The 23585-nt window shown below is 52.7% G+C and overlaps 1 protein-coding gene and 1 long non-coding RNA gene across 2 annotated transcripts in view; one reads left to right on the top strand and one right to left on the bottom strand.

Annotated features, from left to right (window-relative positions):
- ERGIC1 (endoplasmic reticulum-golgi intermediate compartment 1) overlaps positions 1-23585 on the bottom strand; it is a 105102-nt gene that overhangs the window by 1826 nt on the left and 79691 nt on the right. Inside the window, exons 6-9 of the mRNA XM_033853574.2 lie at positions 22146-22250; positions 17496-17556; positions 13198-13298; positions 10560-10682 (exon numbers count right to left, since the gene is read on the bottom strand). Of these exons, the coding sequence (XP_033709465.1) occupies positions 10560-10682; positions 13198-13298; positions 17496-17556; positions 22146-22250 (390 nt within the window). The remainder of the gene's footprint in view (positions 1-10559; positions 10683-13197; positions 13299-17495; positions 17557-22145; positions 22251-23585) is intronic.
- LOC109551860 (uncharacterized) lies at positions 16806-19802 on the top strand. The gene is made up of 3 exons (XR_002178554.3): positions 16806-16928; positions 18803-18871; positions 19641-19802. It is a non-coding gene; the product is annotated as an uncharacterized lncRNA (long non-coding RNA).

The following is a 23585-nucleotide window of genomic DNA, read 5'->3' as shown; positions in this document are numbered from 1 at the left end:
ACTGAGGCTTAAACAGGTAACTACGTTCGCATAATAAGTAGCAGAACTGTGACTCGAACTTGGGCATGTCTTTGATTCTGGAGCCCGTGGTCTTAACTTCTACTCTAAATGTATCAGATATTTACAATCCCATTTGCAGATGAAGGAACGGAAGTTTAGAAAGGCAGTGCCACTGGCCCAAGGTCATACAGCTAAGAAGTGGCAAAACCGGGACTTGAACCTGGGTCTGACAGGTCCAGGACAAGTGCTGCCAGTGACTGAGTAACATCTGGGGTGGGCTGAATAGGCAGCGCTGGCCTGGATGGGCTGGAGTGAGAAACAAATCTCCTCTCACCCTCAGAAGCTTGTACTGTATCAGCGGGATGGGTAGTAATCAATCTTACCGATAAATGCAAAATTACAACAAAGGCAAGTGCTACAGAGGAGAGAGGGGCCTATGTTGCTACCGGAAATCTTGTATCGGGGCACAGTTTCTTACGGCCCTATTTACTTTGGGGACCAGATAATTCTTTGTTGTCAGAACTGTCCTGTACTCTGAAGAACCGTGAGCGGTATCCTGGGCCTCCACCCATGAGACGCCAGTACTACCTTCTCTTCCCTGCTGTGACAACTGAAAGGACACATTGTCTCCAAACATTGTCAGATGTCCCCTGGAGGTCAAAACTGCCCGATTAAGAACTGCTGTTGTACGGGGATGGTCATGAATGTCACCTGTATGCCTGTACTTCCTCACTTCCTGCCACATGATAATATAAGAACTACAACAAGAGACAGCACTTACACAGCACCTTTCTGTGCCAGGCACGCTTTGAAATGCTCACGCCTCTCACCTCGCTGAATCCCCAGGCCAACCCTAGGAGGGAGGTACTATTCTTATAACTATATTACAGCCAGGGGACCTGAGGCACAGGGACACTCAGTCACTCGTCCAACGCCATGGTAATTAGTGGCTGAACTGGAGTTCAAAACTCTCAACATGGCCCTTTGCTGCTTCCCAGGCATGAAACAGCCTACCTAACGAATTATTCACTTTGCCTTGAAGTTGTCAGGACTCCACTTGTGATGTGTCAACATAATGCTATGTCTTCCTCAAAATTTTCTGGCCTACCTATGAGCTGCTTTCTGGCACCATCAAAGAACCAAAGTGCATAAAAGGTTTGCAAGGAAACTTTAAATGTACTTTTCCCCTAAAGACACACTTTATGTCGTTTATAAAAACCAATACCACCCACCAGAGGAAGGCACCTCTTCTCTCGTGTACCCATGGGCCCAGAGAGGGAAGTAGTCTGTCCAAGGTCACACAGCAAGTGTGGGGCAGAGCCAAGTCTGTCTGCCCCCAGAGCTCTCACTCTTTCTCCCTTGCCACATTTAAGGGGCACTTAAATGACCACAGGTCTCAGAAGAAGCCAATCTGGGCAGCCCTGGAGGGCCCCTGAGGCCGCCCTGGAGGTCCCATGGGAGGACTCTGGGAGACAGCAGTGCCACACTGGGTCCTCTGGTGCCAAGCGAACAGGCCAGGAGACACAGCAGAGGCAAGAGGGAAGTGTGAATCGAACCGGCGTTTATTTTTAAAATTATATTTCCAAGAGATGAGCTAAGCGGAGGCCTGTGAGGCCCCAGACAGACAGAGCAGGTCTGTACGGATAGGCTGTAAGTAGAGCAGCTGGCATTCCAGTAATAACAGCCCAAGAAACCAGAGCAACCCCCCAGGGAGAGAGGAGGATGGGGGGCGCTGGGGGGATTATTATGAAGTGTTTTCAGTGGGCAAGGCCTCTCCCCGCCGGCCTCAGAGCATGACGCAGGGCTACTTTTCAAGGAGGATGACGGCAGGGGAGCCGGGTTATTTTGGTAGAGTGGATCAGATGATGGGCGATTTTATACCGCAAAACTCTTTTAGAGCTTGGATCAGAGGATAGGAAAATGTGACTTAAGTGCAATGGAGCAAATAATAAAAAAATAAAAAACAACCACACACACACATCCATATTCATCTACGCGCTTTGGAACCTGCGTGTGCCTATGATTCACACACACCTGGCACCCAAACTGAAGCCTCCGTTCACCGGGCAGGCCTGGAACAGAAGGAGACACGACACATTCATTGAGCTACATGAGAAAACACAGAGCTGTGGGGAAACTGAGGCCCTGGGAGCATTCAAGCCGCCAGGCAGCTGACCCTGTCTGAGTTACTTACAGGGTGCCTAAGGCTAAGGGGCTCTTCAGGAAGCTACCGTGTCTACTGACATCACCCAATGCAGCTGTATGTCCTCCATTATTGTACGTCTATTCAAGGTGCTGGTCAATGGAGGAGGGGGAATTCTGGCATATTCAGTGGGGCAGTGGAGGACTCCTCAAAAGCTGAGAGAAATCTAGCAGCCCGCCTGATGCTGCCATGGCCCCATTTTCATTATTTTGCCTTTGGCCTGCCTGACCTGCTCCCATCTGCAGGTGGTGACTGGTGTGAGGTGAAGCAGGGGTCGTGAGGAGAGGGTCCTGGGGTGCTCCTGGATTTTGACAGATGGTAGCCACAGAAACCCCCAGCACCAGGAGGCTGCCACATCTGGACTCATCCCAGAAGGTGGTCAGTTGTGGCCATCCCTTATCCCGAGAAGGTCACGGTTTCTACATTCTGAAACGCAAGGAAATAAATGTAGCCACAAGGTTGCACCAGAGGGTATGCCTGTCTTTGGACTCAGGCTCTACCTTGGTGGTGGCGAGATCACAGGCTTCACCACATTTGGCTGACGGTTGGGGGTGGGGGGCGGGGAATGACCAACCACAGATGTTAGGAGGCTGACAGGGATCTTGAGAAGAGATAAAGAAAGGCCTGGTGCAAGGGAGGATGGTGACTTGGCATCTCCCTGGCCTGGGAGGATAGGGCCCAAGATGAATATAAATGAATAAAAAGGAAAACGAAGCAAATCATGCCCATGACACTTAGCTCCCTTGCATGTTGCTGTGCACGCAGAAGAGCTAGGAGAACCGGGCCTCCACGGTGTGCAGAGGCCAGGAGGCGTGAACCTCCTCAGGGTGCACGGCCAAGGAGGGGTGTGAAGACTGGGGAGCCCACAGTGTCCTTCCTGGCTGTGGCAGCAGAAAGAGCTTGGAAATCAGAAGCCGAGTCGTGGCTGTCGCTTTCTAACTCCGGACTTGGGAGAGCCTTCCCGGGCCTCAGTTATTTGATCTGCAAAATGGGAAAACTGTCCCTACTTTGCCAACTGTCATACTGCAGGCAATGCCTCTGGAGTGCCTAGCACTTAGTACGTGTTTAGTAAATGGTACCTAATCTCATCTTTCAGGTGACTGGAAGGCTCCAACCTTCTTGCTAAGACCTGAGATTTTCTAAACCTCTCTGAGACCCACTCTAAGAAGAACAATGGGTAAAAATATCACTTATTCCCCAGAGCAGGCCTTTGGGTCTCAATTTCCATTCTCTACCTGGCTCCTTAAGCAGAGGACAAGCCATTCATGGAAGGACAGGATGGCAAGGGTGTCCCAGGCACCACAGGCAGATTCTTTTCAGCTGCTCGGGTCCCAAGCCCTCCGAGGGCCCATTCTACAGAGGGAGTAGCTGAGGCCCAGACACGTGGGTTTGTCATAAGAATATCCCTGGGGGCAAAGCACCTCAGGCCAGAGGTTGTTTCCAGTCTTCGGCCAGGCAGGGAGCGACCCCTCACCCCCAGTCCCCTACCCCAACCCTACTGCTTAAAGCTCGCTTTCCCGACTGCCCCGGGGAGAGAGAAGCAGAAGAGACCGACCCACAGCAGGCTCAGGACATGTTCACTGAGTAAAGGAGTGTGTGTGTGCACGAGTGAGAACCGATAAAAGAGTCGGTGAGGGAGTGAGGGAGTGAATGAATGAACGAACGTCCTAGAAAAGGAGTAGAAGAATTCCACGCCCCAGGCAGGGGGCAAAGGTGGCTCACACAAGGGGTGTCAGCCCAGGAGCTGGGGGTGTGGAGGTGACTCAGGATGCTGGGCCCACTTCCATGGCTCCCTGAGCCTCAGTTCCCTAACTTTTACAAACGGGAAGGCTAATCCTCACCCCTCAGGACTGCCCTGGGATTGCCCATGTTACACATACACCCTTAAACGCCTGTTCCCTTGGTCCCTTGCTGCTGCTACGCTCTTGCATCTCCCAGCTTTGAGGCAGGGGGACAACTTCCGGGGGAGAGGGTGGAGGATGGGAGAGCGGGGCTGCTGAGCCAGGAGGGGCCATCACAGCCGGGACCTGCAACCCTACTCTGGTCAGCAGCCCCCGCTCCAGAAATGAAGACAAGGACCATTTGCTATGCGGGCCCCAGTGAGTCGGGGCGAAGCACATTACTTTGCTCTCATCAGAAGTCATCAATAATGCCCCTCTGTTCTTACGGCGAGGCTTCCTCCCTGCGGCTCCCCCAGCTTCCCGACCTTCCACTGTGGGGAGAATGAAGTCAGCTCGTCTACCTTGAAAGGAAGGTGTGTGTGTGCTCCCCTGACATTTTAATCACGGCTCTTGATTCCTTATAATATGGAGAGGACAAGTTCCAACCACACCAGCTGGAGGACTGAATCCCTCTGTTTTCCACCAGGCTCTGGAGTAAACATTCCTGGGGGCGGATACCAGCTCTGCGACCCTGGCCGGGAAAACCAGTTGACCTCTCAGAGCCTCAGTTTCTCTCATCTGTGAAATGGGGTCCACGATGAGGCCCTGTCTAGCTGCCGGATGTACCACCGCTAAGTGCCCGGGCACTGCTCGCTCACTCTACTCGTCCAGGCGGCCTTGCTTGAAAAGTTTGTGCAAAAGGCACAGTGTGAGGAAATAAATAATGAATCGGAGTCCCATCAGATGCCGGTGGCGGCAGACAGGCTGGAGCCTCGGATGAGAACACCGGGGCTGCGGCTGGGCAGAGGTGGAGGCTGTCGCGGAAGGGAAGCTGATGACTGGGCCTGGGAGAGGTGGGGAGGTGGGGAGGTGGAGAGGAGAGGGTGTGGGGGTCTCCAGTCAGTGGTGTCACGCCTGCCAGACTGCCCACTTGCACCCTTTAGTCCAGGAGCCTGGGGGCGGGGGCGGGGGAGAGCGGAGGTCCTTCCCTGCCATTTTTACAGTGGCTGCAGCCGCAAAATACCCACCGCCCCCTCTGAAAAAACCACCTCGGGGCAGCACCTACTATGTGCCAGGCCTGAGATAGCACTTCCTTCCGCCTCCTCATTCATTCTTCGTGAGTAGTAGGGCAAATGGGGTGCGCTCCATTTCACAGGTGAGGAAACAGGCTCAGAGAGGGACCCACTTGTCGAAGGTCACACAGCTACCAAGGAGGCAAGGGTGACGAGCATCCAGGTCTGGGAGGCTGCCAAGGGCCTGCTTTTTCCTGTTCCTCCACCTGCTTCTCTCCCACCTGAAGGCTCCCCTCACTTCCCATCTTTATGCCTGGATGGCTTCTTTATATTTTGTTTTCTCGGCTCTCTTAAGTCTTACGCATCAAATGTCCTAAAGGTAACGGGTCTCCCTCAGGGAAGTTTATGAAGTAAGACGCTGTGTGGCTGTAAAAATAAGTGTCGTTTATAAAATGGAGCCCATGCCTTTCTAATGTTCCTTATTCTTCTCAGAACCTGCCCTAGAAAAGAGTACCAGCAGTTCCTGTTCCAACTGTGATATCGGTGTTCAGACTCAGTTGGAGTGATCAGTCCCTGGTACACAACCTTCTGGAAGAGCTAGCTTTGCTCAAACGTCCGGAAGGACCAGAATGGAAGTGTTTTTTTTACATACACGTTTCCAGGCCTGAATAACAGGGCAGCTAATTTGGGTTCTGTTCTGCTCCTCAGATAATAGAAACTGTCTTGTGGGGAGTGGACCAAGGTGTACACCCTCCATGTGTCTGCTCACTGTTTCACACCCACTTATCTCCTGCCCGGGCTACGCCAGGTCTGGGGAACAGAGGTGACTGAGAGCCAGCCCTCCTTCCTGGAGCTCACAGCCCTGGGAAGAGAGACACACCGAGGAAAGCCCAAGTAGGAGAGAATGGAGGGTCTGAAGCGGCTGATGTATCAGTCCAGCTACCAAGCTGGTCTTTTCCCAACTCACACAGCCTCAGACGTAAAACCTTCTCAGTTTTAAGTTTGTCTTCTTTCAGTTTTTTTTTTTTTTTTTAACCATCCTATGTGCCCCCCACTCCACACACCTGCTGCCTTTTGTCAATGGAAAATCTTCGCAGGTGCCCAAACAGATGAGTGAAAGGTAACCAGATAAGGGCAGGAAAACCTGTGCACCACCAGCCAACCAGTCTTAGACGGACAGTTTGCTTTTTTTATGGTTTGCATGGGCGTGACTGTGATTTTATCACACATGCTCATAATATTGCCTTGTTTCCTGCTATAATATTTCTTCTTGATTCCCAGGACAAGTCACTGTATCAAATGATCCTGGTGTTCTATCAAGGGCTCCATGGCTTCTGGGGGCTCTGTTGTTGGAACATCCTTGAGAGCCTTTGTTTTGGAAAATGAAGGCTCCCAAGCTGGTGATAGGAGGATGCGGCAGAGGCAAGTCTGGGGCTCAAGTCTCAGCCCTGACTTTCTTGGCTGTGAGATCTTGGAAGAGTTTCTTTACCTCTCTGGGCCTCAATTAATTCATATCTAAAACAGGAATGATATCATCTACCTTGGAGGGTTCCTGGGAGGGTTAAAGGAGAGGACTGTAAAATTACCTGGCACCTAGTAGATGCTTAATAAGTGCAGCTATATGATCACTCCTTTAAGCAGCTATCCCTTGTATATTTCTAAGCACCTACATCCAGGCCAAGTCCTGTGCCGGACGCTAGGGACACAGAGGTGAGTCAGGCCTGGAGCTCATCATAATCAGGCCTGGCAACTATGAAATGCAATCTAAACTTTGGGGGATTATGTCACTGGCAAGGAGCACCTCGAGGGCAGGGGTGATGTTTAACTCAGCTATCCCTGTTATCCAAAGGGGCCATGTCATCATCACCAGCTGCTACTTTTTTGCAGACAAAAAATGCCATGGCCATACTGACCCAATTTGGTACTTGGTGACTTCTGGTTGCTCCCCCCAAATAGAATAAAACACACACAAGGAAAGTGATGTGACACCTCCAAAGCCACCCGATCTGTCACCACCACCCACTTGAAGGCCATCTCCAAAAAGGGGCTTCAGCAAGTGGCAGGGGTAGGGGACAAATGTGCATGTGTGGGAGTGGGCACTTTGAAAGGGATCCCTTTCATGTTGTTAAACACCATCTGTTTTATTCTCTCAGTGGTGGAATTTTCTGGAACAGCACAAAGTGGAGGTCTGAGCAAGGTGCCCTGGGTGTCCAGAGAGGAGCCCGGGCAGCCTGCTGGAGGCTTCCAGGAGGAGGGCGTCCCCTCTGTTCAGGCAGGGCATGAAAAAAAGGTCCTTTCCAGACCATAAGAGCCTGGAAGGGGCAACCCCGACTAAGCCAGGTACTTGTTACTTAGAATGCCTCTGCCCTCCACACCCACTCCCCCGCCCCTGGCTGCACCCACCCCTCATTCCAGCCCACCCACAGCTGCCGCCGCAGCCCTGTGGCCGCCACATGACAACATCCTGGCCTAAGCCCCCTCTTCAGCAGCCCCTCTGAGGAGCTATTTGCAGAGGCCCCCAATGCACACAAGTGTTTGATTTCATAAAGAGAGAAAGAGAAGTCACAGCAGGTGCCTCCACTTCCATGCCACCTCCACCCTGCCTGGCGAGGGCTCCCGGGGGTCTTTGTGCTTGTGTGTCTGTGTGCGAGCGTCATCCCCACATCTGCCGCCCTGTGACAGAGGTCTCTGAAGCTCCACAATGACGCCATCTGCCAGGGACAGCCGGCTGGCTCACTCTGGGCTGACCCCATGGTTGTCGTGGCAACCAAAATGGCAGCATGGGGCCTTCAGAAAAACCACCAGGCTAATGATGTCAGGAGGTTCCCAGCAGCACGGCCCCCACTCAGGTAGAGGTGGGCAGGGCTGGGGTGCAGGAGGGGCTGGTGGCCAAAGGGAGGAGGAGAAGGCCTCTGGGTGATGCAGGACGAGCTCCTCCCCTGGGGTTTTTGGGACCTCCAGCTCTCAGAATTCCTTCCCCATTGAAAGAAGCCACATGGCCTTCACAAGACACGCTATGTTGGGCACCCTGGCATGTACTATTCCCTTTGCTAAGACCCTCTCTCCCTCACTCACCAGTCTAAAAAACGTCTCCTCACCCTTCAAGACCCATCTTGGGGTTTCCTTCTCTGAACCTTCCAAACAGAAGGGAGTCTGCCAGTGGGGTACCTGGTGCACAGCTCCATCGGAGCCCCGCTGGATGGGACTGCAGTTCTGTGTGCTCGCCCATCTCCCCCACCAGCCGGGGAGCAGCTTAAGAGCAGGGATTGCATCTAACTTGCTATCCCTGCTGCAAAGCGCAGGGCCTGGCGCATGGTAAAGTTTAGCAAACATTTAGCAAATAAATGAAGTCGCTTCATTTCTCAGCCACTTACCAAGGGATCTCAACACTCAGAGCCTCAGCTGTCTGGAATGCAGGGGAAACAGGAAGGGGGCCATGAAGATCCTTCCTGACCCTACAGTGAGGTGTGGGCACAGGGGTTTCTCTGCCACCATCAAGGCTGCAGACCCCAGGGCCTCTGAGATGCAGACCACGCCCACACAGAGGTACCTCCTTGTGTCTTCGCTTCTGTCCAATTCTGGGTATGCAGTAAGAGTACTGGCTGAGAATCGGCCCCAAGACCCACTTAGTGTGCTACCCTGTGGGGCTTTGGGTAGAATCACTTGCTCACAGATGCCCTGATCTGGAGCCAAAGGGTTAACAGGTATCCCTCCAAAGTGGCTAACCCTATTTACACCAGAGAGTATACACAGGTCCCCTTGCTTTGCATCCCCCCGATCTTTACAGTGGCAGGTCTTTAATTTCTGCCAATCTGATAGGATTGAATTGGGTTGTTTTGAATCTCATTCCTCCAATTTCTAGTAAACTTGGGCGTCTTTCCACTGCCAGTGTGGTCTCTTCTGTCAATGGTCAAGTCCTTACCTATTTTTTTTTGGGTCACTTTTTCTTACTGATTTGTAGAAATTTTTTTTTTTTAAACGTATAAATTCTGAAGCATACTTCTTCCTTATATGTGTGGCAAATATCTTCTCCCAATCTGTGTCTGGTGTTTTAGCTTTATGTTAGGTGCCCTTGGTAGACCAGAAGTTTCAAATTTTTATGGAGTCAGAGAACAGTAAAAGGCCGTTTAGAGGCTCATATAAGCATCAAATTTTGACACCCTTTGTATCCACATGGCTTTCTATAATTTCAGAGCTTCCCTTTCGTGCTTTGAGTCCCACGAGGCCCTGGGAGGTAGGAAAAGTGGGGACTGTTATTCCTATTTCATCAGTTATAAGATGGAGACCTTGCAGTGGACATCTGGCCTTTTGGCCGCCTAGCATCCAGTCTTTCCTCTTCTGGTAACTGGCCTCTGATTTTTCTCTTGGGGAACCCCACCCCCTCGTAATCTTTGTCCTTGCAGTCTGGGTGGGGCTGGCCAACTGGAGCACACCATTCATTCTCCGGGCCACAAGGATAGCATGGGACCTGAGCCAGGCCAATGATAGTGCCATTCTATCCAAAACTTGGTGTAGGATTACTGAGAAAGAGGTACTTTCTACTGGTAAATTTTATGTGAAAATGAAGCCAGTACAGAGGAGAGCAGGATGAAGACAGACCTATTCCAGACATTTGTACCTGGATCTAGCCATACCTGAAGCCCACTTATCCTTCAAGCCAGCTTGAGGTGGGGTCCTGTCTCTTCTATAACAAGAGTCCTAATACAGACCTAGTCAGAGCAGGAAATGAAAGAGCCAAGACTGGACACCAAATTCTGAATCAAAATTAAAAGTATGAAGAGGTAGAAAAGCAGTTTCTAAATCTACGAGGGAGGGAAAAATCACCTCATCTCTTCCACCTTCACTGACTCTGGCTTACCGAATTTCTCCAGGCCTCTTGGTTGGAGCAGGGCACTGTGACCTGGCTGTTCTGACCCCAAGGACATTTTCAATGGGAAGCCAGGATAGTACTTGATAGAAACAGTCAGCATCAAAGAAAACTGACATCAGCTTGAAGCTGCCTCACAGAAGATTGGACTTGGGGGAGACAATGGCAAAAAAGAAAAAAGAGAACAGGCAGGAAGGAAAGAAAGAAAAAAACCTGACAGTATCAGCCCGTAGAGTTAGAAAATAGACATGGAAAAAAAATGAGTGAAATCTTCACTGTAAAACTTACACAGAAAAGGATACGCCCTGCTAAGAATAATTTCCATAAAAATAAAAAACCGGAGAAAATCAGGAACACCTCACTGAGCCATATACAGATGGAACTGCTTAAGGAACGAAGTGACTGAGTGGCATTCCCATCTGGAAAAGAGTTTCTTGATGACATGCCATCAATATTGATGTGCTTCTGACGACATTTCTAAACGTCCTAGAGGTCCCAGCCTTGTGTGGACAGGCTGAGCCCCTAGCCCTGTGGGCTGCATCCTGCTTCTCGGAGAACCGGTTGGGGTGCTCACAGCAGGCACCCTGCCCACTCACCGTGGTGATGAACCTGTACAGAGGCTGCCGTCTCTCCGTGTACTTGACCGTGATGGGGCTTAGGTCATAGCGGAACCAGATGGCGGGGATGATGCGGCCAGTGTGGCTGTAGGCGACGTACTCCTGAGGTGCAAGAGCGGACAGGGGTTGGGGATGTGAGACTCAGGCTCAAACCCTGTCGGGTGGGGGATGGGGGGGATGGGTGGCAGAGGGTCCCCAGAAATCCACAAGAACGGGCTCTTCTCCCTCCCTCCCCCTGCAGAGCCAGGCTCCACGGACCCCTCCTCTCACACCCTTCCCCCTAGTAGCTCTGCCATCAGCATCTGGATGGCCACCATTCACTGGGAGCATTTTGGACCCTTTGGACTGCTTGGAAATGGACTGCTTGACCTTGGAAGCAGCACCAGAATCCAAATAGGAGAGCAGAGCTGTCAAAGGACAAGTGTGAGTGGGCTCAGTTTGATGGAAGGCCTATTTCTCCCTTCAACTCCTGGGCCATGCAGAATCCATTTGTTTACTCAGTGATAGTTCACTGAGCACCTCTCCTGTGTGCTGGCCCCTTGCTGGTTGCTGGGGACCCTGAGGGGAGTACGCCCTGCCCCATCCCCAGAGGGACCCACAGTCTGGAGAAGGAGGCATGTAAAAGTATGTGCAATACTGCAGCACCATGAACGAATGGCCCAATCTCCCCAGGGGTGTCTGGACAGCTTGGCAAGGAGGGGACAGTCCTCATGACTTCCTGAGGGGGGTGTGCGTGTGTGTGAGTGAGATGTGGGGAGTAAGCTTCTTCAAAGAAGGAACACACAGAACTGGAAAGTCAGAGGGCACAGCCCCACCACAAGCCTTCCTCAGAAGGCACCGGCCGGGACTCCAAGGATGCCAAGGGGCTGAATTAACAGTGCATCCACTTCAGGGTGCTGAAAACCTCTCGGTTAGTCTCATTTGTCCTCAGCAACTGGAGACCAGACTTTAGCCCCAACCCCAAATGCTAAGGCCCAAACCCTGCAGCTTCTTTAAGGACAACCCTGAAACTTGCCTCCTCTGCTGGACTGCCACTGGCCCCGATGGGTGCAGCCTCACGCGCTCACAGCGCGGGCCAGGGCTGAGGCCGCAGAGGGAGCTGAGCAAGCTGTCCTGGCTGCTGGGCCTTTGCCAAAGCCTCAAGGGAAGGAGCCTTGGGCAAAACAAGATCAGCTTTCCCCAGGGAGAGCTCATGGGGCAGGGTGACTGTCTGGGCCACAGCCCAGAGCTGAGGGACAGAGGAAAATAATAAAAAACAGCGGCAGTAGGTACCATTTGCCGAAGCCTTCTTTGTGGGTTCGGTGGTTTTAAAAACACTGCCCCATCTGACAGCGACCTTATGAGGTGGGCACCGTCCCCGTTTTACAAATGAGTAAACTGAGGCACAGAGCGGTTATGTGACTTGTCCCAGGTGACAGAGCTAGTGAGTGACCGAGCCAGGTTTGAAACGGAAGTTTTCTCCACAGCCCACACGCTTTCTGTTCACACTGCCTCCACTTTCTCCCATTTGTCAGATGCTGTCAGCACTTGAGGGTTCCAGTGAGATGCCCTCCAAGAAACAGGACCCCTCTGCCTCGGAGAGATACACCAGAGCATCAGTGTAGGTGGAGCAGAGGAGAGGGACCCCAAGTCACCCAAGAGAGAGTAGCTCCCAGCCTGGCAGACTCGGAGGCCCCTGGTTCAGACTGAACAGGTGATGTGATCAAGAGACCAGGTTTTGGAGCTGGAGGAGAAGCTGGTTCTAATCCCCATTCAGCCATGTTATAGCTCCAGGACCACCTCTCAGTGCCTCAGTGGCCAAATCTGTAAAATGGGGACAATAATAGTCCCAATGTCAGAGCTGCCTTGATGACTGAAAAAGATGGTGGAGGTAGAGAGCTTAGCATAATGTGCAGCCCATGGTAAGTAATCCATAAATGATGGCTACTATTCTTACTATTATTATTATTAGAGCCAAACGATATATCATCTTAAGGGGTCTGGGTGGTCCTGGAACAGAAAAAGAAGGAGAGTCCTGGTGTAAAGGGGTCTATTGGGGGTGCCTCAACCCATGGGCTTCAAGCATTCACGTCCCACGGCAGGGTCATCTCTAGGGAGACTGAGGCTGTCTTGGCTTGAAACCACTGTCTGTCACCCCATTCTGCTGGCTCTGACTGTGCTTTGCTTCCCACCAAGGCCTGCCTGCATCTCCGTGAATTTGAGTATTGGGGTCCTGGGACATACCTGTTAACCAACAGCCATCTGGTGTAATTCCAGAGCCTCATGATTCTGGATAACGAGCTTGTGCCCCACGAGCCAGAGCATCCGTTGTGTGCTAACCAATCAGGGTCCCGTGCCTGAATGATCAGGGCCAGATACAGGGCAGTGGAGATGTCTACAAGCCCTAGACCTTTGGGACAGGCCACCTGCCTGCTCTTTCTCCAACAGATCACACCCTATGTCCCGGTTCGATTTCCTCCCCTTGACTCTGAGACTGGCCTCCCATCTTTACCCAGGGTAGATCACCCCTCCAGGAAAGGCCCGTTGAAGGGAATCAGAGGAGATCGCGCCCAGACACTTGTCACCTCGGCTCTCAGCCAGCAGAGGGCGCGATTGCACGCAGCTGCCACCCGTGTACCTTGTTGGCCACTGTGTACTGATAAGAGTACCGCTGCTTGCCACTCTTGTCCTCGTAAACCGTGGGCACGATCTTCAAGATGTAGTCGTGGGAGGCGAGGGCTGCGGGAAGGACACAGCAGCATGAGGCAGGGGGACGGGTACTGCCCGGCCGGCAGCTCATTTCAACCCTAAACCTGCTTGCCATTGCGGGGTGTGGGGAGGTACTCAGTCTGCACAATTTCACCACCAAACAACCCCTCTTCATTTCTCCCTTTGGGCACCAGGAATCGAAAGACCACATTGGTCAGGATCTTTTCTCCTGCACTGTATATAATGTTAAATTCTAGTAACAACCCTAATGTCCATCCACAGGGCAGCTGCTGAGAAGGGGGGTGTGGAAGAGGCCACTCTCCAAGGGGGTATCATTGAGTGAAAAGAACTAAGTTAGGGACCAGGGTGAATAACATGTTTCCATGCATTGGGGGCAGGGAAGACTCACTCCTCTACCTGCGTGAAGAATGTAGAGAAGAATTTTCTGAAAAGATGCCCAAGAAGCTATTAGCGGTTCTAGCCTCTGGTGGGGGGGCGGGACAGGAGGCAGGATTTGATAAAGGTCACATTTTGTTGTGCACCCTCTCGTCCTGTTTGAATACTGTTACTTTTGGAAAAAACTGCGTTCAAGTTTTAAAAAAGAATCCACCAACCAGAAAAACTGCACCTATCTATAATGACTGATTAATTTCTTTCCCCATTTTCAATTAATGGGAGATTAGTTCTTCCTCCACCTGGTCCTGTCATATTCCACTGTAACTCTTACCCCTTCCCCACTAGATGGGGGAGACTGCGGAGGGCAGGGACTGAGCCTTACTCATCTCTGTGTCCCTAGAACCCTGCGCAAGGCCTGGTACGAAGTGGACAGTGGCAAATGCTTATTGAATGAATGAATGGATGGAGGGCTGACTGGACAGAGGCATGAATAGAAGAACAGATGAATCAGCTTCTGATAAGCATGAGGTAACCGGAATCAAACACTAGGCTGATAGAATGCTGGCCCGAAGCTGCTATATAGCATCCCGGGAAAGGTGATATTCCCTTGGGCCTTCTGGGATGCTGGGAGAAGCTCACAGACCCCTCTATTGTTGCCTTCTAGAATCTCGGGTCAGGGACCACGCAGCTAAAACAACACAGAAATGCAAGCTTGTGGGCTCTAATCCTGGTCTCCTGGCTGAGTCAGTCCTGAGTCTTTGGACTCATCTTCTGTGAAAGGGTAGGGGACGTAGATGGTGTTCACAGCCTCTTCCTGCCAACACTGCCTCTTGGTAAGGAAAGGGTGGTGTTTCTTGAACCCTCTTGAGACCTGACTCCTCTAAAAACCTGGGAAAAGTCCTGCAGCCTCAGGGCTAAGCCCATGAAGACCCCAACATCCCTCTGCTCAACCCCACCGGTGCTCAGATTTCAGGAGCACTAGGGCCACCCAGGATTTAAAAGGCAGACACCCGGGCCTCACCCCAAGGGTTCTGTTCAGTGGGTCTGGGGTGGGGCTCAGAATCTGTATTTTAAGCCAGGAGCACAGAGACCACACTTGAAATACGGAGTTCCAAATGCCCACGGCCCCGCGTTAAAAACCTGAAGGAACGAGAGAGTGAACGCCTTATGAAAATCACACCTGTAATAGTTCTGTTCAAATCTGTAAAACACACAGATGATCGTAAAGAAAAAAGATATCACCCACAAAGCCACCCTCCACAGAAAATCGGAGATTCGCATTCTCATGCAGACACTGCTAGACTTCTATTTATACTTATATTTCTATTTCCCTAAACATAAATATAAAATTGGATCGTACTGCACCTTCTTCCGAGAACTGAACACCATGGACACTGTCTCAGGTCTAAGATACAGCGTAAGGTCTACGGCATTGGTTTTATCCATCGCCATATCCCCTCGCACAGTGCACAGCGCCTGGCACACAGCAGGTGCTCAATAGCTGCTTGCTGCCTGAACACCAGCGAGGTTCTGACACATCACGGTCACTGCACTCACCCCCAGCAAGGCCATGCACAGGGTGCTCAACCAGGCCCCTGGGGCCAGACACTGACGCTGTGGCTCATTTTCACTCTTATAAACAATGACCTAAACGACCATTATTTTCCTAAATCCTTGCACACTCTCGTATTTGTTTCCTTAGCTTACTCTCCTCTAAGTAGAATTGATGACTCAAAGGCAATGACCAATTTTAAGGCCTTTGGTACAATAGAGTCACTGCCAGTATCTTCAAACAGAGTGGTCTGTGCTAGGAAGAAAAACAGGCGTGTTGCTAGGCCTGGGGGTTATTGTACAAAAGGCGGTCAGGGAGGGTCTCTCTGAGGTGGTGGCATTTGAGCTGAGACCTGAATGACAAGAAGCAGCTCCCCATGGAGGACCTGGGAGCAGAGGGACAAGCGGCGGGGACGGGGTTGGGGGTGGGTACCAGGCTTGAGAGCTGAGGAAATGAGAGCCCACTCTACCCCGGCTGTCTGGTGCATCTCATGCATCTCTCTTTCCACTGAAGCCAGCCTGAGGTGGCTTTCGTCAGTAGCCCGGGAGCAGGAAAGGTTTTCTGCCCACACCCTCCATCAGCTTGCACACCCTGGGGCCTTCCTAGCTTGATCTTCTTCCAATATCAGGCAGCTGAGAGGTCCAGGCTAATTGCAAGCAGGTGGGGACAGGCCCCTTGGGACAACACGCTGCCCGCACGCAGAACCACGATGAACACTCCACCATACGAAGAATCGTCTCCCTCCAGTATAATCAGACATCTGCGTGAAAACCAGGGGGCGCAGTTACACACTGACACGCTGCGGGAAGCAGCATGAGTGGGTACGGACCCAGCTGGGAAACAATACGGTAAATGTAAAGCAAGTCTTGTAGATATCAGAGGCGTTACTGCAATGGTGAAAAGGTAGAAACCACAGACGTTTTCCGTGAAGAGACAGTGCCTTAAAGCACAGCAGAGCTGCTAGATGGGCAACCGTGCCTCCATTACCAGTGGAAAAACTGTACACGAACTGTGGTTATGATGTAACACCAGGCACAAAACTCAGAAGGTAAGCTGCTTGGAAAAAATGACTTCTGCTCACGGGCAAGGATTCCCAGGGACACGGAGAAATGAGAAGCTTGATTTGTTGGGGCAGGTCATGGAGGGCAGTCCTCTTTTGCTTGGATTATCCCAATTCCATTCCATGCTTAGGCTGGTAGAGAGCACAGGCACACCTCGTTTCATTGCTTCACTTTATTGCCCGTCAAAGACACTGTGTTTTTCTGTTTTTTGTTTTTTTTTTACAAATTGAAGGTTTGTGGTAACCCTGTGTTGTCAGATGACGGTTAGCATTTTTTAGCAATAAAGTATTTTTAAATTAAGGTATTTACATTGTTTTTAAAGACATAATGCTACTGCACACTAAACAGACTTCAGTGTAGTGTAAACATAAATTTCCTATGTACTGGGCAACCAAAAAATTCCTGTGATTTGTTTTATTGCATTATTCACTTCACTGAGGTGGCCAGGAACTGATCCCATAATGTCTCCGAGGTCTGCCTGTGAATGTACTTTAAGAAATGATTAAGGACCTATGGGTGAAAAGATGAGCTCAGGTGAGGAAATAAGAAAAGCCTTGGTAACCTGTCCTACAGAACCCAGTGGGTGGATCCGCTTGAGCAGACAGACCTCCCAGGCCCGTTCTGTGCAAGGCCCCGCGTGCGTCTGCACAGGTGTGTAGGTATGTGTGCTCTTCTGCGGGTCTGTAAAGAGGTGGCACGCTCTTTAATCTGGGCCAAGGTGCCAGGGAGCCCAGCGGGGCGGAGGCTCAGGGAGGGGCCATTCGTGGGTGGGAGGGGCTGAAGCAGGAGGAGGGGGTGGGGTGGGGGGCAGCCCAGGTGGCCAGATCTGGCTGAGCCACCCACAGCCCTGCTCTCACGGTGCCACTTGGAGCCAGGATGAATTCTGGCTCTGTCACCACTCCCTGTGGGATCTAGGGTGATTATCTCAACTGACAGCAATTAGGTGGCAGTAACGATAATAATAACGATAACATCCGGTATTCATGGAGCAGTGATGATGTGCCTAGGACTGCCACGACAAGTCACTTTTCTTCCCTTCTCTGCGAGATGGGGATAATTCCACTTTCTCACAGGCTAGCTGTGGGAATGAAGCATTAACAGCTTGGCTTACGGCGAGGGCTTGGTAAACGTTCCCTCCCTCTCCACCCCGTTCCCTCCCTGCTGCACTGGGAATCTTGGGGCAGAAAGCTGTCCCCAGTGTGGGTATGGGGTACATACGGTTGGAGGTGAGTCTGTCTGCTCCCCCGAGAGCGTTGAAAGCTCCGTGGACGTTCTGGACCTGTGGAGAAGCACAGTGAGGGACCGACCCCAGGATGCTACCACCTCTAGGCTTGGTCCTGGCTGTGGGAGAATGGCCAGGTGCAACCTGGTCTAGGGACCTTACCCGTGTGCAAAACGGGGATCCCGCATGGTCTGTCTCGTAGAGACGTCGTGGGGAGCAAGATACAGATGCGGCAGAGGCCTGACACATGGTAGGCGCTAGTTTGCTTCCCATCTTGAGCGCTTACTGTGAGACACTCAGTCCTGGGTACTTAGCGTCATCTCATTTAATGCCCCTAATGATGGATCATGGGCCCATTTTACAGAAGAGCAAACCAAAGCTTGGAGAAGCACCAAAATTTGTCCAGCATCTCACAACTGGTAAGTGGCTGAACTGAACTCTGAATTCAGGTCTGTCTGACCTCAAGCCTACATGGAGTGGCTCTTTCCATTAAGGCACACAGAAAACTCAAGCAAAGGTAGAGCTGGGTCTCAGCATGCTCCTCCTGAGACCCCCCACAGCCCTCTGAAAGAGGATCCAGGGCTGCTGGCCTCCGACCCTGTCTGCTGTGGGGAACATATAGCAGTTGTGAAGATACTCCTCCTCACGGCAGCCGGCCCAGCTGTGTCCCCCTGGCAGGGGCTGAAGGCCACGTCCCACCTCTCCTCTGAGGACAACGGGAAACCAGGTCAGCCTCAAGGAGAATCTAAAGCAGGACAAAGTATGCCCGATACATGGAGCATGTCATCATGGGCGTGGTTAACAGGGGCTGCTGGGGTAGGCATCCTGGAGGGCTTCCTGGGGGAAGTAACACTGACACCAAGATTTGTAGGAAAGTGGGAAGTTAATCACGCCAGTAGCTCATGCAAACACATGAGTCTGGAGACTGAGAAACAGAGCCCGTGAAGCCCTAGAGAGGAAGGGGGTGAGGAGTGGAAAGGGAAGAGGTCAGAGAGGTAGGAGGGGACAGGCTCCTGCAGCGAGGGCCACTCCAGGAACAGTGGGTGACCTGACCCTGATCCTGGTCTCAGGTCGCTGATGTTGATCGAGCACTTAACACAACTGCACACTCTTAAGAAGCTCAGAGGAAAGCTTGTCCATTGCTGCCTCGGGATTGACTGTCTAAAGACTTGGTTTCTAACCCAAGAGGACAGTGGCTGCAGAGGCAAGAGTGCTAGAATAGTCCCTCACATCGTTGCATGTCAGGGTTTTATCTGACATTCATCTGTACGATTATCTGATTCATGTCTGTCCTCCCCTCTAGACTACACAATACTTCACGTGGGCAGGGACCACGCTCATCCTCACCGATATGTGCGAGACCTGGCACATAGTAGGTGCTCAATAATTACTTGTTGACTGGATGGTGGATGGATAGATTAATCCTCAGCTCAGTGGTCTACATCTTTAAAAAATCCTATTTCCACCATAAGGGCCAAGCGGAAGGCTATTACTGTCCTGTTCTATAGCGGCAGACAGCAATGCAAGGCTGCCCCTCTTCTTCCTCTCTTCTCCTCCTGTCCCCTGGCCTTGGCTGTAGCCCTTTCCTCACCTCCCTACTTGCAGCCTTGCCTCACGGCCGGTCTTCCACATGGCAGGTGGGTGCTCTTTCTATGACACCCACCGGCCTGGGTCAGCCCCCACCTTCCTAAACCTATCGTGGGTCTCTCGCTCCACCTAAAACTCTGCTCCCCCCTCCAGATGGACACTGCTGAGCCCTCTCTGCTGACTCTGATGAGCCTCTGGAATCTCATGTACAGAACATCATTCTGATGTCATGGACACTTGCTGATCCATTTTTTCTGAAAGTGACCTTGAGGGTCTTTTCTATGAAAATGACTGGTTGGATGTGCCACAGAGTGGGTTCTCTAGGACAGGGGTGATATGCAAGCCTTCCCTGTCCTGTGCTTGGCTAGATCCTTCTCACCCTTTAGCGCGTGGCTCAGATGTCACCTTAGATGTCACCTCCTCAGGGAAGCCCTCCCTGACCTCCCAGGCTTGGGGGTACCCCGCCCCCGCCTCCACATCACTGTCCCGAATCCTATGCTTCTCTTGTCCCTTGTAACTACGTTTATTTACATTTAATCTCTTCTTCACTTGAGGGCAAGAATCCTGTATGGTTTATCCACCGCTGTTACCCCAGAGCCTCGCACAGAGCCTGGCGCAGAGCAGAAATTTTGAGGGGGTCTGATGAATCCATGAACCTATGAGGCACAGTCAAAGAAGACCCGGGGCCAGACACACCTGGTTTTCAAGCTATATGACTCTGGGCAAGTTACTGAACTTCTCTGACCCTGTTTCTTCCTCAGGAAAAATAAATGCCACCCAGCATCCTTCAGGGAGTTCTTGTGAGGGTTAAACAGAGGGTCACCTAAACACTGCTCTCTAGGTGAGAAAGTGCAGGCTTCAGTGCAGGCTGAAGAGGTCGAAAGTTCCCATGAGGAAGGAGTGTGGATTCTGGTGGTGCTGCCAGTGAGTTGCACGGCCCTGGGTCGTGACTCCGGTCTCAGTCTCCCCATGTGCACACTGGGGTTCACAGTGCCTGCCTCCCCGGCTGTGTCGAGGATCTGCTGAGCTGGTGGGTTGCAAAGGCAACTGGGGTGCTGCCCAGCGCTCATATAAGGAGGGCCCTGTGGCTTCTCAGCTCCCGTCCCACTGGGGTGGTAAGCATCCCACGTCTGTCTCCCCCATGGCCGTGTGAGCCCCTGTGGGCCGGCAGCATCCTACCCTGCAGGGCCTGGTGCAGAATGAGAGCACAGAGGACAACTACAATGGCCACAGCTCATTTCACTGACTGGTTACTCTGTGCCAGGCAATTGTTCTAAGAGCTTCACGTGCATTACCTCATTTTATCTTCACTACAATTCTATGAGGCAGGTACAATTGTTGTCCCCATTTTACAGATGAGATAACTGAGGCTTAGCAAGACTAAATAATTTCTCCAATATCAGACAACTAGTAAGTGGTGGAGCCAGGATTTGAACCCAGCAAGGCAGGCTGGGGAACGTCCACACAGCAGTCCCTTGGATGGAGAGATGGGAGGTGTGCGTGTGAAGCCTGTGTGAATTCACCTGCAGGAAGTGAGTCCACAGCCCCAGGGCAGGCCATGCTTCACTGAGTGTGTAGACAGCAAGTCTGGCCCAGGGAGACTGGGCCTTCTCTGTTCCCAAACACCGTCTCCCAGAGGAAATTCTCTGGGGCCTCCAGGAAGGCTGGGAAGGCGATGACCGGGTCACTTGGGCTGGGCCAAGGTGCCCCGGGAAGGAAGCATAAGCAACACAAAGGGAGAAAGGAGTGAGAGAGGGCACGGGAGGCAGCCCCCGCGGTGCGGCCCGAAGCCAGACTCTGATTCAGACCCGGGCTCTGCACCAGGCTTTACCCTCTCGGTGCCTCAGTTTCCTCATCTGAAAAATAGAGACAATATATTGTATCTACCTCTGGGGCTGCTGAGAGGGTAAAAGGGGATCGTGCTTGTGAAGTAAGGCACTCAGCACGCACAAAGCGTTCAACCAGCATCAGCGGCACACGGACGTATGCAGCATGTATGGGGGGCGGGGGGCGCGGAGCAGTGCAGGCATGTGTGTGCCTCTGGGTCTGTATGTGAGATGTCCCAGCCGGGTGGGCCTGTGTGTATCTCTGGGTGTGTGTGTGTGTGTCCAGTGGGTGGTCTTAGGGAGCATGTATGATCTCATGTATGTCAGGGCACACTTTCCGGTGTGTGTCTCATGATTGTGTGCGTGAGTCTGAGCAGACGTGTGTGCACACAGTGTCGGAACAGTGTGTATGCGTGTGCCTGTGCGCCTGCGAGGGCCCCGTGCACAGCTCACCGTGCCTGGAGGGAACCCACCCAGCAACCTCAACTAGGAAACAGGATTCTCATCAAGCTAGGCTTGGGGTCAGGAGCTGGGTCGCCATGCCAGCACCACAGCTGGAGCGGTTACTTCCCCTTCTGAGCCTCGATTCCCTCTGTCACGCAGGGTGTGGCACAATTCCCCTTCAGCACTGTGCTGCTGGGGGTGGAGGAGAGAAGGAACCTCACAGCTGCCCTGCCCGCAGCTGGCAGAGATCGGGCGGTCAGCGTCTGCTGCCATGGGGAGGAAACTGTCGGGCCGGGCCCACTGGACGTGGCCCTGTCCATCAAAATCACAACAGGGAGTCTCAGGACACTTCCTTCACGCCTACTCAATGGACATGGGCGCTGACGTTACAGCGGACAGGGCACTGGACTCGAGGCAGACGCCTGCTGGGGGGCCCTGGACAAATGGCTTCTCTGGGCCCAGCTCCAGGTCTGTAAGACGTGGTGCCGTCTCCTGCCTCATGAGGCTGCCCTGGCGCAGAGAAAGCACGAGCACTTAGTACTTGCTCATGAAAGCCAGTCCCCTCCCCCAGGCCCCGGTCTCAAGCCGAGGTTCCAAGTTGAGTGCAACGTTGATGACACGGCAGCCGTATGCTCAGAAGTGAGGCAGAGGGGTTGTTTGATGGAGCAGAGGCTCGAAGGGCATGACCCCTCCGGAGGGAAGCTCTCTATGTCCAGGGAGGACAGAAGGCTCTGGTGATGCAGCCCCTGGACGCCCACCTCCAGCCACCCCATCTGTGCCCCCTCTTACCTGCAGCGTGTCCCCAAAGGAGAGCTTGTGGATGACGTGGGTCATGTCCGGGTTCTGTGGCTGGGCTGTGGCACTGTGTGTGGACACGTGGAAGTTGCCCGGGACCTGGGGGAGAGATGGAAAGTTTAGGAGTTGGGTCGGCTGCCCCAGAGGGTGGGGTGCAGGGCTTCACCCTGGGGTCAGGCAGATCTGGATCCCAGCTTGGCCACTTCCCGGCAGCGGAACTTGGCAGGAGCCTCTGGTTCCTCGTCTGTGGAAAGGGGGTGTCAACAGTGGCTAGCCGAGAGGACTGCTGGGGCTGTGGGTGGGAGGGTGCATGTGAAGGACATAGCTGGGTGCCTGGCTCAAGACCACGGCTCGAAAAGGCAGCTGCCCACCATCAGCTTCCCGGCTGTTTCCCCCCCGGGGGGTCGGGGAATGACCTTTACGCCTGCAGACTAACGAAGCTTCCTTGAACTCCAGGTCAACACGATCACCCGCCCCAATCTGCCCCATCACCCTAGACTGGGGGTTCCTTGAAGGCAAGACCACAGCAGCCCACTTTCCTCCCTGGGTCTCAAGGCTGTGCAGAGCGCAGCCAGCGAGAGTTACTGAATGAATGTCTACTCAGTGAACGGCGCTGATGAGGCCTCCACAGCGTCTCCGGGGGCCTCTCTCCTCCCAGCTGCTCAGACCAACCCTTGGTGTCATCCTGGCCCCGTCTTTCTCTCACACTGACGTCTCACCCATCAGGAAATGCTGTCACCTCCACCCTCGAGACACCCAGCCTCTGAGCCCTCAAGCCTCCACTGCCTCCCTAGACCAGACAAGGCGGCAGCCTCCCCACTGGGCTCCGGGCTCCTGCCCTTGGGGTCCTCAGGCCTTTCCCCAACAGTAGCCAGAGGGGGCCTTTTGAACCCAATGTTTGATCCCGTCACCCCTCTGCCCAGGACCCTCCAAGGCTTCCCTTCTCTTGAGTTGAAGCCACATCCTCACGTCTTCTTCTGCTTACTCCCTCTGGCCACGCTGGCCTCCTGCTGCGACGGCAAACAGTGCCAGTGTGGTCCTCGGGCCTTTGTGCCTGCGCCCCCTTCCTGGAACCCTTTTCCACATGGCTCTCCCTCAGGCCTCTGCTCTGGAGCCTGACTGACCCCCACATCCCCCAAGCCCCTTACGTCGCTAAAGCGCTCAGCATCACCCACCATCTTATCCTCATCTTGTTCTCATCTGTGTCCTCCCACGAGAATATAAGCTCCATGCTGGCAGGGTTTTTGTCTGATTTGATGCTGTATTCCCCAGGCTCTGGCACAGAGCAGGTGCTTAATAAATATGTATGGGATGAATTAAAGAATGAGTAAATGACATGAATCCTTAAAACAGCACTTTTGGCTTTGACACCTGGTAATTCCCATTTTACAGAAAAGGAAACTGAGGCTCAGAGCAGTGAAGAAACTTGCTACG

The sequence above is a fragment of the Tursiops truncatus genome, chromosome 3, assembly GCF_011762595.2.
Source record: "Tursiops truncatus isolate mTurTru1 chromosome 3, mTurTru1.mat.Y, whole genome shotgun sequence".
NCBI classification, from domain to species: domain Eukaryota; kingdom Metazoa; phylum Chordata; class Mammalia; order Artiodactyla; family Delphinidae; genus Tursiops; species Tursiops truncatus.
The sequence above is the reverse complement of the archived record's forward strand: the minus strand, read 5'-3'. Positions and strand labels throughout refer to the sequence as shown.